This window comes from Mustela putorius, unplaced genomic scaffold (genome assembly GCF_011764305.1).
Source record: "Mustela putorius furo isolate JIRA1106 unplaced genomic scaffold, ASM1176430v1.1 tig00000275_pilon_pilon_pilon, whole genome shotgun sequence".
Lineage (NCBI taxonomy): Eukaryota > Metazoa > Chordata > Mammalia > Carnivora > Mustelidae > Mustela > Mustela putorius.
Window position 1 is genome coordinate 13,607,973 of NW_025421341.1, and position 17,232 is coordinate 13,625,204.

A 17,232-nucleotide genomic window follows, 5' to 3' on the forward strand; every position below is an offset into this window, starting at 1 on the left:
GTTGTGTTCCACAGAAGCTATGATTTTTTGATTTTTTTGTGTGTGTGCTGTCAGAGTCTTATCAACGATAACATGAACTGAACAGTCAGCCTTTACCATAGGTGGCCTTTTCAGGCTTGTGGAAAGTCAGTGTAATAGATCTGATGTTACAGGCTCACAAGGTATTTAACATTTATGAGGAATACATATCTCACACTGAAATCACGAGAACCATATAGCGGGCACCCCTTAGTCTAAATGCATGCAAATGTTTGTCTTCAGCCAATATGAACCCTTCAAAAAGAAGAGGCTAAACTGATCAAAACTTCTCAATTTTGTAACTTCTCAATGGCTTGCACTTTTAGAATGGCTAAGTTCTAATTTTTTAAAACGACAGCTTCCCTGCTGCTTCTCATGAAGTCTGTCATGTTTCTTCACTCCTCCTTGAAAGCCTGTAGCTGTCAGGGTGGCAAGAGTCAAGTCCAGTGCTCAAACTGCTGCCTGCTTCTGGCCCCAGTAACTTTTGTCCCCTCCCAGTATAGCTTGAGGGATATATCCCTCAAGAGAAAATTGGGTCAACCTTCAATCTTTAGACTTTTAGGAACAAATGACAGCAATGTACCTGCTCATTTTTTTGAATGGGCAAGATGATAATTAAGTGGAATTTCTTGTTGATATATCAACATTTTTCATATCTGTTTTTCTCTCTCAACTTTCTAAATTTTTAGTTTTTATTTACTTAGATTTTATTTACTTATTTGACAGAGAGAGAGAGAGATCACAAGTAGGCAGAGAGACAGGTAGAGAGAGATGGGGAAGCAGGCTCCCTGCTGAGCAGATAGCCTGATGTGGGGCTTGAACCCAGGACCCTGAGTACATGATCTGAGCAGAAGGCAGAGGCTTAACCCATTGAGCCACCCAGGCGCCCCTCTCTTTCAACTTGTAATAGTATATTCTTATTTGTGTTGAGTATGAGATTAAAAAATTTCCTTCATCTTAAATATGGTCTCTGAATCCTTTTTTGATTGCAGGGTTCCCAGCAGCATTTGCTGTGGCCTGGGCTGTGGCACGAGCAACTCTGGCTGATGCAAGGTGAGTGAAAAACGAGAGGTAAAGAGAGCACCTCCGATTTTCTCAAGACTCAGTTTTCCTGCCTGGAACTGACACTTGGCTGCTGTTGTTGATCACACGTCCTCCCAGGGATGTCACGTAGGAAATACCTTGATGTGATTGTAGCCTTTGATACATTACCAGTAAGCTAGCCAATCCCAGAGGTCATGGGACAGAAGACCATGGTCACAGACCAACTTAGGATGCTTGACCTCTTCGGTGTATAATAGCATTTAAAAATATATTGTGAGAAGCAGGGGAAGGGGATGGTTAAGTTATCACAGGATATGATGTAAGCATGTGGAAGGACCCACCACCTGGGTCCCAGGATGGGCAATTTTCAGATCTGTTCTACATCAGCCTTCCCCACTTCATGGTGTGGGTATGAAGCCCAGAGATGAGATTGCAGCAAGGAGACCCACAGACAGAAGGTGCCTTGGGCCAAGGATACACATTTGCTTTTTCATATTTTGGGAAGCAACTATGCCTGGTTGTAGCTGTAGCTTGCTAGTTAGCCTGCTAAACAGCTTTGGGTTTTATTTGTGTGTCTTGGGCAAAGGGTATGTGGGATGGGTTTCACCAATCAGTGGCTGAATTAAGATGTTAAGAATATTGAGCACTTCCTGTGTATCAGGGAATATTTTGTGCCTCATATATTTGGTGTATCATGAGTGTTTATTTATTTATTAAGATTTTATTTATTTATTTTAGAAAGATAGAGATGCAGTTGGGGGGAGAGGCAGAGAGAGAAGGGGAGAGAATCTTAAGCTGACTGTAGTTAGCATGGAGCCCAATGCTGGGCTTGATCTCACTGCCTTGAGGTTGTGACATGAGCTGAAACCAAGAATCAGAGGCTTTTTTTTTTTTTTTAAAGATTTTATTTATTTATTTGTCAGAGAGAGACAGAGGGAGAGCGAGCACAGGCAGACAAAGTGGAAGGCAGAGGCAGAGGGAGAAGCAGGCTCCCTGCGGAGCAAGGAGCCCGATGTGGGACTCAATCCCAGGACGCTGGGATCATGACCTGAGCCGAAGGCAGCTGCTTAACCAACTGAGCCACCCAGGCGTCCCAAGAATCAGAGGCTTAACTGACTGGGCCACCCAGGTGCCCCAGGTGTATCATGAATATTTAGTGTCTAGTTATACTTACGTTTAACATGCATGGGGTCCACTTATTACCTATTTAGTTGAATTTGATGCAAACTATGGGTTTTATCCATCCCATTTTTTTTTTTTTTGGTCTTCTATAGCACAATTAAATGTTTTCAAAAAAGAAAACAAATGCACGTTAGAATTGGAATCCAGCCTTGTGATTCAATAGGATTTTCAAGTAGACTGGGGTTCATTTAAAGAGCATTTTATTTATTTTATTTATTAACAAGTATTAGTCCTTTAATTATTTCATTAATTTATACCTATGCATAATGTTTGATAAAAAATAATGTTTTTTGTTTATTGTTATTCCATTAGAAAGCAGGACTTATTTTTTCATTAATCTTAACTGATGATATTTATCCTATCAAGTCCATGGAGCCTTGATTCTGCTAAAATTAGAGCTTATAAATGAAGCTGGAGAAGAGATGGGGGCCAGATCTTCCAGACCTTCATAGGTTATACTAGGATTTTCGGCATTTTTTTTTTTTTCAGTGATCATGACAACAAATTTGCATTGTATAAAGATCATTGCCAGGACACTGAGGGAAAATTGGAGAAAAGTCATAATAAAGATGAAGCTAACATTTTTAAATGATACCCACATTCCACACACTTTAAAGGGTTCTGCAAATATTAACTTATTTGCACTTCCTACCAACCCTATGAGACTGAGGCCAGAAAACTGTACCTCGTATTGCATAGCCACAAATAGTAGAGAAGGAATTTTCTAGACAGTTAGGCTCCAGAGGCACTCAATAACTACTATGGGAAGACTAGAGGTTTCTATTAAGATCACTGGTATTTATTTTCTGTGGAGGAGGAGTGTTGAAGAGGGATTCCTTTTACAGTATCACTGACAGCTGTTCACCCTTCAGTTGCTCAAACACCCCTGATAATGAGGAGTGCGTGGTGGACAACGCCCCTTGTACACTGGACAGGTTTTCTTACCTTCATTTTATCTACTCTTTGTCCTTCTACCCCTTGTAGTTCTTCCTACTCTCTTGGTCAGAAATAGTCCATCACCTGTCTTGGACTTTTCAGTAGTTCACAGTTTTTACGTAGGTATGAGTTCAAGCTTGTGTATTTGTACTGCATGTAAGCATACAGCATTGTCTACTGGCACATGTTTTTCTCATTCACATGATAAAATTATATCCACCTTTCATGGTGTTCAGAAGGGAAAGCCATAGCTACAAGTACGCTACCACTTCAGTGTGTTTCCAAGGTGCTATTTCCCCATGTAAAATCTTCATCAAATTCCTTAGCATTTTGTATGTAGATTCTATAATTAATCTCTTTCTTACATACTATCTTATTTCTCTTGATGTTCATCTATAACTGTCAGATTAAAAAATTATGAGTTATAAATGGGCTGGAGTAAAATTCTCTGTTTTACAATAGAGAACTGTCCAAAACTTGCCGATTAGTTCTTACGGATCTATTTTGCCACTTTCCTCCATTTGCTAAGTGTCTATTGAGCAAAGATAAAGTTTGACTCATGCAAGTTGTGAGTCACTCGGAAATGTGTTTTCTCGTCCATTCGTTAATTGTGGCAGTTTCTCTCAGTCAAGGCCTTCCCATTTGTAAAATGGGAATATTCGTGGCTGTGAGTAAGATTGAGTCTGCTGGGGGTAGATTTGAAAATCCAATGAAAGCCCATTTATGAAAAGACTTTGTAAACTCCAGCTTCTATACAAACATTAGGTTAATAGTTGAGGGTTAATATTATCAACAATATCATCATTGCTATATGTGTACAATGATACTGGAAATGTCAAAGAAAACTTAGAGTGTCTGATATTTGATTTCTTGGGGGGTGGGTTGTGTCAGTAAAGAGGTACTAGATAATGCTAAATACTTTTACCTGAGATGTGGAACCATAAAACTTACATTTGACGTTTTAGAGAAAGTAAATCCCAAGGCATTTTTTGGTTTAATCCCTCATTTGCCAGATGAATAAAATGAGACCCAGAGATATCAGGTTGCATTTTCACAGCCTGTAGCAGTTTTGACTCATTCATCCATTCAACAGACATTCCAAGCCTTGAGCACAGAATGCAAGCAAGTATATTCACAAACGCACTTTATATCGAATTAGATAATTAGTTTTCTTAGTTATGTTGTATTATTTCTTGAAAATTATGAACTAAATAATAAACCATTAACAGTCATGTATTTTCAAGGAAAAATTATTATTTTTTAAGGAAAAAAGTTTATTTTTGAGCTGCATAATATTTAAAAAATGCAACTGATATTGAATATTTCTTTAAAACAGTTGAGTTAATGTAAAAAAATTAAAGGTGTTAGATCATGTTGACTCCTCTGTGCAAAACATTTATTCATACCAACTCAGAATAAAATCTTGAATTCTATAGTGCCCTGATCTGAGCAGGATAATTGGGTTAAGGGGTCATTTTATATTTATTTTGCATATAAAATAAAACTGTATTATCATATACATAGCATGATTTCAAAATTGCCTTAATTTGATTTTTCTTAGAATTCATCTTCTCTCTAGATAGAGAGTTTTTGAGGGCTTTCTTGCAAGTAATCTGACCTACATATAGTCCTCTGTCACAAAGTTCGAGCTTGGAGCATCTCCAAAGGACAGGTGGGGTCTCTGCTCCTATCTCTTACATTTGAGATCCTTCTTTTTCTGATCTGGACTTTCAAAGCTAGAACTCTGATTTTCTCTGCATCCTGGCCATTTAGAGGTAAGCAAATCAGATCCAGTTTTGAAGACATTCTAGGTAATATTGAAGTCTTACAGTTCTGAAATTCTATCAAAAGTTATTTGACTTAGGTAGGGTAAGAAAGTTGAAAAGTTTTGATTGGACAAATGAGCTTATAAGGTGAGTATTTTTGTTTCTCCTTTTACTTGCCAAAGTGAAACACCCTATATGATACCTCATTACCTTTTCCCTGCTCATGCAAAGGAAATGGAATGATGGCAGGAAAGGCGGGTCCTGTAATGCAAAGGACCAAGACAAGATAACCTCTATCATTTCTAGGAAATCTGCATGGGTCTCAGAGCTTCTGTACTTCCTCTTCTCAGAATGTGAGTTATGGACACAATGCAGTGTTCATTTCACTGGATTCCTCCTGCAGAACATGCATTTCCTATTCCTAATCTTGGCTGTAGAGAGTTTCTACTTTCTAGGCAGAACTGGGTGCCTCATCCTTACCTTTCAGAACTGCATTTTTACTGACATTCATTTCTGCATTTTCTAGAGCGTTAAAATTACATTTACAAAGTCTGAATAGAGGGTAGTTTCTAGCTGTGTTAACAAACACAGTGTGAGCTGGGATAGGAAAGAGTTAATGAAAAACAAGGATTGATAGTGTTTTCCTTTAAAAAAAATTCTGAAATCTCAGTTGCCTTTCATATCAAAGGGCAAATTTGAAGCTTTGACATTGAAAACTATTAAAGTCAAGTTTTTTCTGTTTTTAGAGGTAGCTGGTTTTGACCTATTTCCAAATATAAGTATTTTGCCAACCTGGAATTGTGCAATTGAGTTGTAATGTTTTAGGAGACACAATGATGAAATGCTACTGAGGGAAAGAAAGAGGATTGTGAAGATATTACCAAATGCCAAAGCAAAAAGAAAATTTACAGAATCTAGGAGTCTCATAGCTAGAATTGAATCGGTATTCAATTTATATTAATACAATCATATATGCCACTTTCTTTTTTTCTTTTTTTAAAAAATTTTTTCAATTTATTTATTTTCGGATATGCCACTTTCTATATAGTAGAGAATATTTTTAGGATAATGTGATAGACGTGCTGCACTACTCAGGAACACTCTTTTATCCTTGTCTGGTTGAATAATGTGAAGCATAGATGCGTGCAAAGAATGCTAGGAAATGTTTAATAACATGCAAATGCAAAATTTCCCTGTCTTTGATATTTCCATGTTATGCAAACTTCAAGTCCATTGACTTTGCAGATTTCAATGTGGTGGGACCTGAATTACATTTTGGTTTTGAGGTCTAGTTGATTCCACTGTGAGACATCCTTCCAATGGAATGCTGTCCTACTGAGCTGTCTTGGTACTGATATGGAAAGAAATAAAAAATATACTATGAAAAGGAAAGAGCCAGTTGCTGAATGGAGTATACATTGCATTTTTTTGTAGGGTAGGGGAAAATAAGATGATAATATTTTTATCTGTATATCCATAAGAAAACACTAGAAGCATGTAAAATAAAGTAATAAAAGATGTTAGGTAACATCACCTATACAAAGAGACACAGGGCCGAGGAAGATAGGAACATGGGAAGGACTGAGATGTCTCCATGGCTGTCTTTTTATACAGTTTGATTTTTGAAATGAGAATATTAAATATTCTATATGAAAATATTAAAATGTAAAAACACGTAGTCATTATCTATGTCCTGAAAGTGTTTTACCTTCAAGGAATAATTGAAATAGCTTTCTGTTATCCAGAATTTATTCATTAATTTAAAAGTAACTTCTTGATAAGTTTATCATCTAGAATTAAAAAATTACAATTATATCCCTAAAATTTCTTTATAAAATTTCATTTATTATCCCCACAATCAATGCTAGATTTTGTCTAAGGAGAAAGAAATGGAGGATTTTATTTATATATCTTCAAAGTATTATGTATCTTCAAAGTTTCAAAGTATTATGTATCTTCAGAGTTTCAAAGTATTATGTATCTTCAAAGTTTAAAGCTACATTACAGTTTCAAGTGGAACTAATTTTTCTCAATACTGTTGCATTTATTTCAGTGTAAAAACGACATAATAAACCAGGTTGAGTGAGATTGAGTCAAACTTACCTTGAATTCAGTTCAATCTAACAAATATTTTTGATTATCTATATGCTTCGTATTATTTTAGGCACTTAAAATACATCAGAAAATAAGAACAATGATCCTTGTTCATGCGGAAACTAAATTCTAGCTGGGGTGGGAGTGAAGCAGAAGATAAACATAACAAATAGGTAAATTACATAGTGTTTTTATTAAGTAATGCTAAAAATGAACTTTTAAAGTTAAAGATAAAATCATGGATTTTATGCAGATATAAAATGAGCACTTGTCAAAGATTTTTTTTAAACTCCCTAATTATTGAAGGAACCAGATGTTATAACTTGTTCAGAGAAGAAATAAAGAAATCACATGCATGTGTTTAGCAAAATGAACCCTGAAATAAATTTATAAATACTTGCAACAATTCATAAGGCATTTATAAGGCAATGATCAGTCACATTTCATTGAACACAACTAGTTTTCATTTCTAAGCACAAAAATCATTTGCATCTAGTTTTCTGTTGCATTTCTACCAACAAGAATCATTTGCATTACTGTCAGCTTTTTATTGCATTTCGATGGTAAGAATGATTTGCATTATTGTCAGTATTCTATAGCATGTGGAAGTATAGCATAAAATTGGTAGAGCTTCTGGAAGTAAGAGGACTTTATCTTCCCTGTGATAAGAAAAATGAAGTATCAGGTGCACCCCATTTATTTACTTACTTATTTATTTAAGATTATTTCAGAGAGAGAGAGAGAGAGAGAGAATGGGGAGGGAAGGGCGGAAGGAGAGGAAGCGGGGAAGAAGACTCTTTACTGGTCATGGAGCCTGACATGGGGATCTATCCCACAACCCCAAGATCATGACCTGAGCCCAAACCAAGAGTTGGACTTTCAACCAACTGAGGCACTCAGGTGCCTCCATGTGCACCACATTTATGTATTTATGTATTTATTTATTTTTATTATGTTAGTCACTATATAGTACATCATTCATTTTTGATGTAGTGTTCCATGATTGTTTGCATATAACACCCAGTGCTCCATGCAATATGTGCCCTCCTTAATACCCACCACTAGCTAACCCATCCCTCCACTCTCCTCCCTTCAATTTGTTTCTTAGAGTCTCTCATGGTTTGCTTCCCCCGCTCCGATTTCCCTGCCTCATTTTTCCCTTCCTTCTCCTAACGTCTTCCATGCTGTTCCTTACATTCCACAAATAAGTGAAACCATATGATAACTGACTTTCTCTGGGACTTATTTCACCTAGAATAATCTCCTCCAGTCCCATCTATATTGATGTAAAAGTTGGATATTCATCCATCCTGATGTCTGAGTAATATTCCATTGTATTATGAACCACATCTTCTTTATCTATTTGTCTATTGAAGGAGATCTCAGATCTTTCCACAGTTTGGCTATTGTGAACATTGCTATGAACATTGGGATGCATATGGGTCTTCTTTTCACTACATCTGTGTCTTTGGGGTAAATATCCAGTAGTGCAATTGCTGGTCATAGGTAGCTCTATTTTTAATTTTTTGAGGAACCTCCACACTGTTTTCCAAAGTGGATGTACCAACTTTCATTCCCACCAACAGTATAAGAGGGTTCCCCTTTCTCCACAACCTCTCTAACATTTGTCATTTTTTGATTTGTCAATTTTTGCTATTCTAACTGGTATAAGGTGGTATCTCAATGTGATTTTGATATGAATTTACCTGATGGCTAATGATAATGAAACTTTTTTCATGTGTCTTCTTTTGAATACTATCTCTACATGTCTTCTGCCCATTTTTTGACTTGATTATTAGTTTTTTGGGTGTTGAGTATGAGAATTCTTTCCAGACCTTGGATACCAGCCTCTTGTCTGTAGTGTCTTTTGCAAATATCTTCTGTTCTGTGGGTTGCCTCTTTGTTTTGTTGACTGTTTCCTTTGCTGTGCAGAAGACTTTTGTCTTGATGAAGTCCCAAAAGTTCATTTTTGCTTTTGTTTCCCTTGCCTTTGGAGACATGTCTTGAAAGAAGTTGCTGTGGCCAATGTCGAAGAGGTTACTGCCTACATTCTTCTCTAGGATTTTGATGGATTCCTTTCCCATTCGGTCTTTCATCCATTTTGAGTTTATCTTTGTGTATGGTGTAAGAGAACGGTCCAGTTTCATTCTTCTGTATATGGCTATCTAATTTTCCAAGCACCATTTACTGAAGAGACTATCTTTTTTCCATTGTATATTTTTTCCTTCTTCTTTTGGAGATTATTTGACCATAGAGTTGAGGGTCCATACCTGGGCTCTCCAGTCTGTTCCATTGGTCTATGTATTTGTTTTTGTGCCAGTACCATGCTGTCTTGGTGATCATAGCTCTGTAATATAGCTTGAAGTCAGACAATGCGATGCCCCCACCTTTGTTTTTCTTTTTCTTGACCATTTGGGGTCTTTACTAGTTCCATACAAATTTTAGGATTGTTTGTTCCAGCAATTTGAAAAATGTTATTGGTATTTTGATTGAGATGGCATTGAAAATGTAGATTGCTCTGGACAGGATAGACATTTTAACATTATTTATTCTTCCATTCCATGAGCATGGAGTGTTTTTCCATCTTTTTGTGTCTTCTTTGATTTCTTTCATTAGTGTTCTGTAGTTCCTAGAGTATAGATCCTTACCTTTTTTGTTAGGTTTATTCCAAGGTATCTTGTGAGTTTGGGTGCTATTGTAAATGGAATTGATTCTTTAATTTCTCTTTCTACAGTTATATTGTTAGTGTATAGAAAAGCATCTGATTTCTGTGCATTGGTTTTATATCCTACCACATTACTGAATTGCTGTATGAGTTTTAGTACTTTTGGGGTGGAGTCTTTTCAGTTTTCCACATTACGCGTCATGTCATCTGTGAAGAGAGAGAGTTTGATTTCTTCTTTGTCAATTTGAATGCCTCTTATTTCTTTTTGTTTTCTGATTGCTGTTGCTAGGACTTCTAGTACTATGTTGAACAATAGTGGCAAGAGTGGGCATCCCTGTTGTGTTCCTGATCTCAATGGAAAGGCTGTATGTTTCTCCTCATTGAGAATGATATTTGCTGTGGGTTTTTCCTAGATAGATTTTATGAAGTTGAGGAATGTTCCCTCTATCCCTATACTTTGAAGAGTTTTAATCAGGAATGGATGTTGTATTTTGTCAAATGCTTTTTCTGCATCAGCTGAGAGAACCATGTGGTTCTTCTCTCTTCTTTTATTAATATGTTCCATCACATTGATTGATTTGTGAATAATGAACCACCCTTGCATCCCAAGGATAAATCCTACCTGGTTGTGGTGGCTAATCCTTTTAATGTATTATTGGTTCCTATTAGCTAGGATTTTGTTGAGAATTTTGGCATCCATATTCATCAGGGATATTGGTCTGAAATTCTTCCTTTTGAGGGGGTCTTTGCTGGTTTGGGAATCAAGGTAATGCTGACCTCATGGAATAAATCTGGTAGTTTTCCTCCTGTTTCTATATTTTGAAACAACTTCAGGGTATTAGGAATTATTTCTTCTTTGATTTCTTGGTAGAATTCCCCAGGGACTCCATCAGGTTGTAGAATCTTGTATTTTGGGAGGTTTTGATCATTGCTTCAATCTCATTACTGGTTATTGGTCTATTCAGGTTGTCAATTTCTTCCTATTTCAGTCTTGGTAGTTTATAGCTTTCCAGGAATGCATTCATTTCCTCCAGATTGCTTAATTTATTGCCATGTAGCTATTAGTAATAATTTTTAGTGTTTGTTTCTATTTCCTTGGTATTAGTCATGATCTCTCCCCTTTCATTCATAATTTTACTAATTTGGGTCCTTTCTCTTTTCTTTTGGTTATGTCTGGCCAGTGGTTTATCAATCTTATTAATTCTTCCAAAGGATCAGCTTCTAGTTTCATTGATTTGTTCTACTATATTTTTGATTTCTAATTCATTGATCTCTGCTCTAATCTTAATTATTTTCTTTCTTATGCATGCGTTAGGCTTAATTTGTGGTTGATAGTTTGTGTATTCAGGACCTTTCTATTTTTTTCTATTTTATTTTATTTTTTAAAATTTTTTTAAATTTTTTATTTTTTATAAACATATATTTTTATCCCCAGGGGTACAGGTCTGTGAATCACCAGGTTTACACACTTCACAGCACTCACCAAAGCCATACCCTCCCCAATGTCCATAATCCCACCCCCTTCTCCCAAAGCCCCTCCCCCCAGCAACCCTCAGTTTGTTTTGTGAGATTAAGAGTCACTTATGGAGGGAGACAAACCATAAGTGACTCTTTTTTTTTTTTTTTTTTTGAGGGAGGCTTGGATGGCTATGTATTTCCCCCTTAGGACCGCCTTTGCCATATCCTATAGGTCTTGGACCAATGTGTTTTCATTCTCACTGGTTTCCAGGAATTGTTTAAGTTCTTCTTTGACTTCCTGGTTGACCCAAACATTCTTGAGCAGGATGGTCTGTAACTTCCAAGTATTTGAATTTCTTCCAAACTTTTTCTTGAGATTGAATTCCAGTTTCAAGTTATTATGGGCTGAGAATATGCAGGGAATAGTCTCAATCTTTTGGTATCAGTTGAGACCTGATTTGTGATCTAGTATGTGGTCTGTCCTGGAGAAATTTATATGTATGCTTGAGAGGAATGTGTATTCTGTTGTTTTAGGGTGGAAGGTTCTGTATATATGTCTGAGGTCCATCTGGTCCAGCATGTCCTTCAAAGCTCTTTGTTGATTTTCTGCTTAGATCATCTGTCTATTGCTGAAATTGGAGTGTTCAGGTCTCCTACTATTAACGTATTATTATCAATATGTCTCTTTATTTTGGTTAATAGTTGGCTTATGTAGTTGGCTGCTCCTATGTTGGGGGCATAGATATTTACAATTATTAGATCTTCTTGTTGGATAGACCCTTTAATGATATAGTGTCCTTCTGTATCTCTAACTACAGTCTTTGGTTTAAATGAAACTTCAAAGTTTCTTTGTTGATTTTCTGCTTAGATCATCTGTCTATTGCTGAAATTGGAGTGTTCAGGTCTCCTACTATTAACGTATTATTATCAATATGTCTCTTTATTTTGGTTAATAGTTGGCTTATGTAGTTGGCTGCTCCTATGTTGGGGGCATAGATATTTACAATTATTAGATCTTCTTGTTGGATAGACCCTTTAATGATATAGTGTCCTTCTGTATCTCTAACTACAGTCTTTGGTTTAAATTCTAATGAGAATTGCTACCCCAGCTTTCTTTTGAGGTCCATTGGCATGAGACATGGCTCTCCATCCCTTCGCTTTCAGTCTGGATGTATCTTTAGGTTCAAAATGAGTCTCTTGTGGACAGCATATGGATGGGTCCTGTCTTTTTATCCAATCTGCAATCCTGTGCCATTTTATGGGAGCACTTAGGCTGTTCACATTGAGAGTGATTATTGGCAGATATGATTTTATTGTCATCATGTTGCCTGTGAAGTCCTTGTATCTATGAATTGTCTCTGTATATTTCAGTTCTATATCATTCTTGGAGTATTTCTCCTTTTCTAGACCCCCCACCCTTAATATTTCTTGCAGGGCCAGCTTAGTGGTCACATATTCTTTCAGTTTCTGTCAGTCCTGGAAGCTCCTTATCTCTCCATCCATTCTTAATGATAGCCTTGCTGGATAAAGAATTCTTGGCTGCATGTCCTTCTCATTTACTACTCTGACTATGTCTTGCCAGCCCTTTTTAGCTTGCCAGGTCTCTGTGGACAGGTCTGACATTATTCTCATGTTCGTCCCTCTGTATGTAATGAATATCTTCCTTCTAACTGCCCTTGAGGGGTTTCCTTGGTTCTAAGATTTGCACGTTTTACTGTTACATAATGGGGCATTGGTCTGTTTTCCTTGATCTTGGGAGAAGTCCTCTCTGCCTCTAGGACACAAATTCTTGTATCATTCCCCAGATTAAGGATGTTCTTGGCTACAGTTTGCTCAAATATAACTTCTGGTCCTCTCTCGCCAGCCCCTCAGGGATCCCAATAATTCTGACATTGGAATATTTTATGGCATCATTTATTTCTCTTATTCTGTTTTATGGATTTTAAGCTATTTGTTCCAGGCTTAAACAAGCCTGTTCCTTCTTTTCTATCAGTTTGTCTTCTAGATCACTAATTCGTTTTTCTGCCTAGCTTGCCCTAGCTGTTAGAGTGTCTAGATTGGATTGGGTCTCATTGATAACATTTTTGAGTCCTGCCAGATCAGCTCTCATGTCTGCCCTTAGAGAATCTATGTTGTCATTAATTGTTTTCTCCATCCTAGCTATTATCTGCGTAACTGTTACCCTGAAGTCTATTTCTGACATCTTGCTTAAATCCATATCCATTAGTTCTGCGGCAGAAATCACGGTCTCTTGAGTTTTTCCTATGTTGGGAGTTCCTCCTCTTAGGCATTCTGTTGAGGGGTCATTGAGGGAATGTACAGAGTCCAAATTATTGACCACAACCCAAGCAGGATACACCTGTTTTATAGGGACCTTAGGGTTGTCAGTCTCTTGTTCTTTGAGAATGTCTTCTGGGGGAGGGGACTGCCATGCTCTTACTCAGGCAACCCGATTTGGGTGGAGTTGCCCTACCCCCTTTGGGAGGGAATGGGCTCAGTGAAAACTGCTTTTGGGGGGATTTTGTTCTCTGGCAACTTTCTCTGGCAGCTTTCTGCATCCCCACCAAGAGTCAGAGCAGAAGTGACTGTATCCAAACCTCTGTCTCAACAGAGAAATCTGTCTGTTTGGTGAGCTCTCCAGACCACACCTTCCCCACTTCTGTCTGTGCTGCCAAAACCCACATCCTGGGTTGTACATCCCACAGCAGCACTCCCAGCCCTTGCTTCCAGGTCCAGGCACATCTCTGCCCTTTGTGCTTCTAAAACTGCCAGTTGCCTCCAGTTCCCATGTGCCCCTCCGCAGGACCCCCACCCCCCGGCACCTCCAGGTTTCAGTCTGGGGGGCTGCCCTAAAGTCCTTTTCCTGCTACTACCAGTCTGCAAGTCTGTGCCTGGTCCCCAGCGAGGGAGGCTTTTGTGTTCCAGATGCTCCCTCCCCCTTCCATTTATCTTCCAATAGCTGCCCACTGAATCACTGCTCCCTGCTTCATACCTCAAGACCAACTCCCTGAGATATTGTTTGTAGAGATTCAGATATATCTTCTTACATCACAGACTGATTTAGTGGGTGTTCAGAATGGTCTAATAGATATCCAGATCAATTCAGGGACCAGTGCATCATATTTAAAAAACAATAACTTTTTGTGGCTCTGAAAAGAATATTTATAATCTTCTATAGCTAATAGTATAGAAACTAGGTCCTATTATACTTTTTTTTTTACTGGTTTTAGTAACACATTTAGTACACATTTTTTACTGGTTTGGGTGTTTTACGAGATTTCTTTTTGTCTACTTACTTTTTAATCAAAAGCTTGGGACTGGAATGTTCAGTAAAACTTAAATGCTACTTAATTCTCACTGCCTATTTCGTTTGCCAATTTATTCATGAAAGTTCTTTTTCATGTCTCAGATGCTGGGAACTTAGTGCTGGAAACATCAAGTGGATTTACCAAGCCCCAATCTTAGCAGCTATTGGGGTAAGTGTTAAAAGCTTATGTTGTGGAAAGAAAGAAAAAAGGATGCATAATTAAACTGCTGCTAAAACCAAGACCTTACTTTGTTCTACAAAGGTTTAGGAGACTTGCCTTACAGCAATAGCTGTTGGGAGAGTCTGGACTGGGGATCATACTAATATTCACAGGTGACACTGAGATCCATACATAAAGCACACACCCTCCCTTTAATCAGCTAGCACATAGATTCAATTCTGGGGCTTCAAAATATCTGTGAACATTTACATGTTCAAGGAGCTGGAAGGTCTAAAACTTTTCCCCCTTTGCATACATAATATTAGAGCTCCACTTTAACGTTCTGATCACTTGGTAGTAGGTCAGAAGAAGGAGGCAAATAACCAGAGAATGGAGGAATTACTGAGAGAGAGAAAAATGATAGTATGATTCATTATAAAGCATTGACTAAAGCTCTTCCTTGGCACGCTATCCCCAAGGAGTTAAGATGATTCTGTATGGAAACATAGCCCACAAAACCCTGTCGGATAGGTCATGAGGAAAAGACTGGAGAAAACAATGCATATTGCATGGACCTTTTCTGTCTGTTATATTTCACCTATATATTATTACATGTGTGTTGTAAAAGAAAACAAATTTGTACTTCTTTGTGTCTAATACAAGTCCCCAAAATGTTTATTCTTAATTTCCCTTGAAGATTTTATCTCATTAGCTTCTCCATGGTTTGATGAAGAAATTATACTTGTATTAATTCAAGATTATAAACATCTTAAAAAGAGGACTTATGTTCCCATATTAACTTGAAAGTAATGCAGCAGCCTAATTTTTAACTAAATTTTTTTTGTCTTTGATCTCCAATTTCTCACATTTCTCATTTTGTTTTCTGTAACATAATGCATCACCAGGTTTATCATTATATTGCCATGTTTGATAGCAGAGGGACAACTATTAATGGGACTGAGGTTTTGTAGGATCTATCCAGAATCAGAGAAAAGCTTATTTATCTCATAGGAAAAATGCAGATATAGAAAGAGAGAAGCTTGAAAAGGACTCATCATTTCAAAAAGCCATTGAGTAAATGTTTATAGGGAGAAAGAAAATATAGAAGACTTTTAGAGAAGCCAGTTTGTATCCTTGCTAAAACATCCCTTTAGCAAATTAGATCCCATTTCAATGTCCTAGGAGAAGCTGGGAACAGACTGTGGATAAATGAATGAATGACTTAAATTTATAAACTGTTATCATTTAATTTTAATGAAGTACTGCTATCTTAGTCTAGTGATGAGCTATCCCATCCAATCATCTACTGATAAACTGCATCCCTAGGGAACATTAGTGAACTTAAAGATACAAATTAACTTTATAAAGTAGTGTCTCGCCTTTACTGCTCTTATGTCCCTTTCATCCACGGATATTCTGTCCTCATCTGTGCTTGCTAGTCTTTCATCTTCTTTCTTCCTAGTTCCTCCTCCACTGTGTTTGTTCGTCCATCGCTTACCATCCTCTTTTTAAGGAGATAACTTAGGCCTTATTACTTTTTTGTGTCCTCAGTGCCTTGTACGGGAATTGTGAAACGAGATAATTAAATATTATATGAAAACGTGGGCAAATTTAAGAACATTAAGTATGAGTTTTCATTTGACAAAAAGAAAAGATATATTAAAACTCCAAGAAATCCTTACCAAATTAAGAATTGAAGCAAAGAACAGTGGACAAAATACATCATGAGACATCCTCCATTGAAACACTTGATTTTTAACCAAAGCTTTGGTTTTTGTTTGCAGATCTTACTTACTCACATTGTCAACATGCATGAGAAGTTTATTTGCTGGGATTTCTACATTGCAAAGAGAAACAATAAAATTAGGTGATTATAGAGGTTCTAGAAAATTCCCCATTGGGGAAAGGGAGCTAGAAATGATGGTATGCTCAGTGCATCTGCATTTTATTTTATTTTTTTAAAGATTTTATTTATTTATTTATTTGAGAGAGAGGATGATAGCGAGAGAGAGCATGAGAAGAGGGCAGATCAGACGGAGAAGCAGTCATCCCACCAAGCAGGGAGCCTGATGCGGGACTCGATTCTGGGACTCCAGGATCATGACCTGAGCTGAAGGCAATCGCCCAACCACCCAGGCACCCTGCATATGCATTTTAAAGAAAACTTAGATGAAATCCATTTTAACCGTCTTGATTAAATGATGACACCTTCAAAGCAAGAATTCTTTAGTATTTTTCCAGTATCACAATATCCATTTAATCTTAAAAATCATAGTCACGATCTCAGGGTTGTGAGATTGAGCCCTGCTTGAGATACTCTCCCTCTCTCTCTCCCTCTCCCCCGATGTATGCACCCTCTCTTTCTGAAATAAAGAAATAACTAAAATCTTTTTAAAAAATCAAAGATTCAAGAGCACCTTTCTGTTCACTGAATTACCTTTTTGTTTTAGTATTATAATTCAATTATCACTGTTCCCTTTTAAGATTCCCTCATTTTATTGTAGAACCAGTCTGCAAGGGAAGAGATGTGCCCTGAACTCCATCCTAGTGTTTTGAGTGAGGTGTCCCTTCCTCTCAGCTGTTCAGTGTCCTGAAGCTAGAA

At 37.3% G+C, this 17,232-nt stretch overlaps 1 protein-coding gene across 1 annotated transcript in view; it reads left to right on the forward strand.

The window, feature by feature from the left end:
* The window catches only part of PTH2R (parathyroid hormone 2 receptor), an 88,286-nt gene that overhangs the window by 56,438 nt on the left and 14,616 nt on the right, over nt 1-17,232 (forward strand). Inside the window, exons 8-9 of the mRNA XM_004764282.2 lie at nt 1,011-1,071; nt 14,573-14,639. Of these exons, the coding sequence (XP_004764339.2) occupies nt 1,011-1,071; nt 14,573-14,639 (128 nt within the window). The remainder of the gene's footprint in view (nt 1-1,010; nt 1,072-14,572; nt 14,640-17,232) is intronic.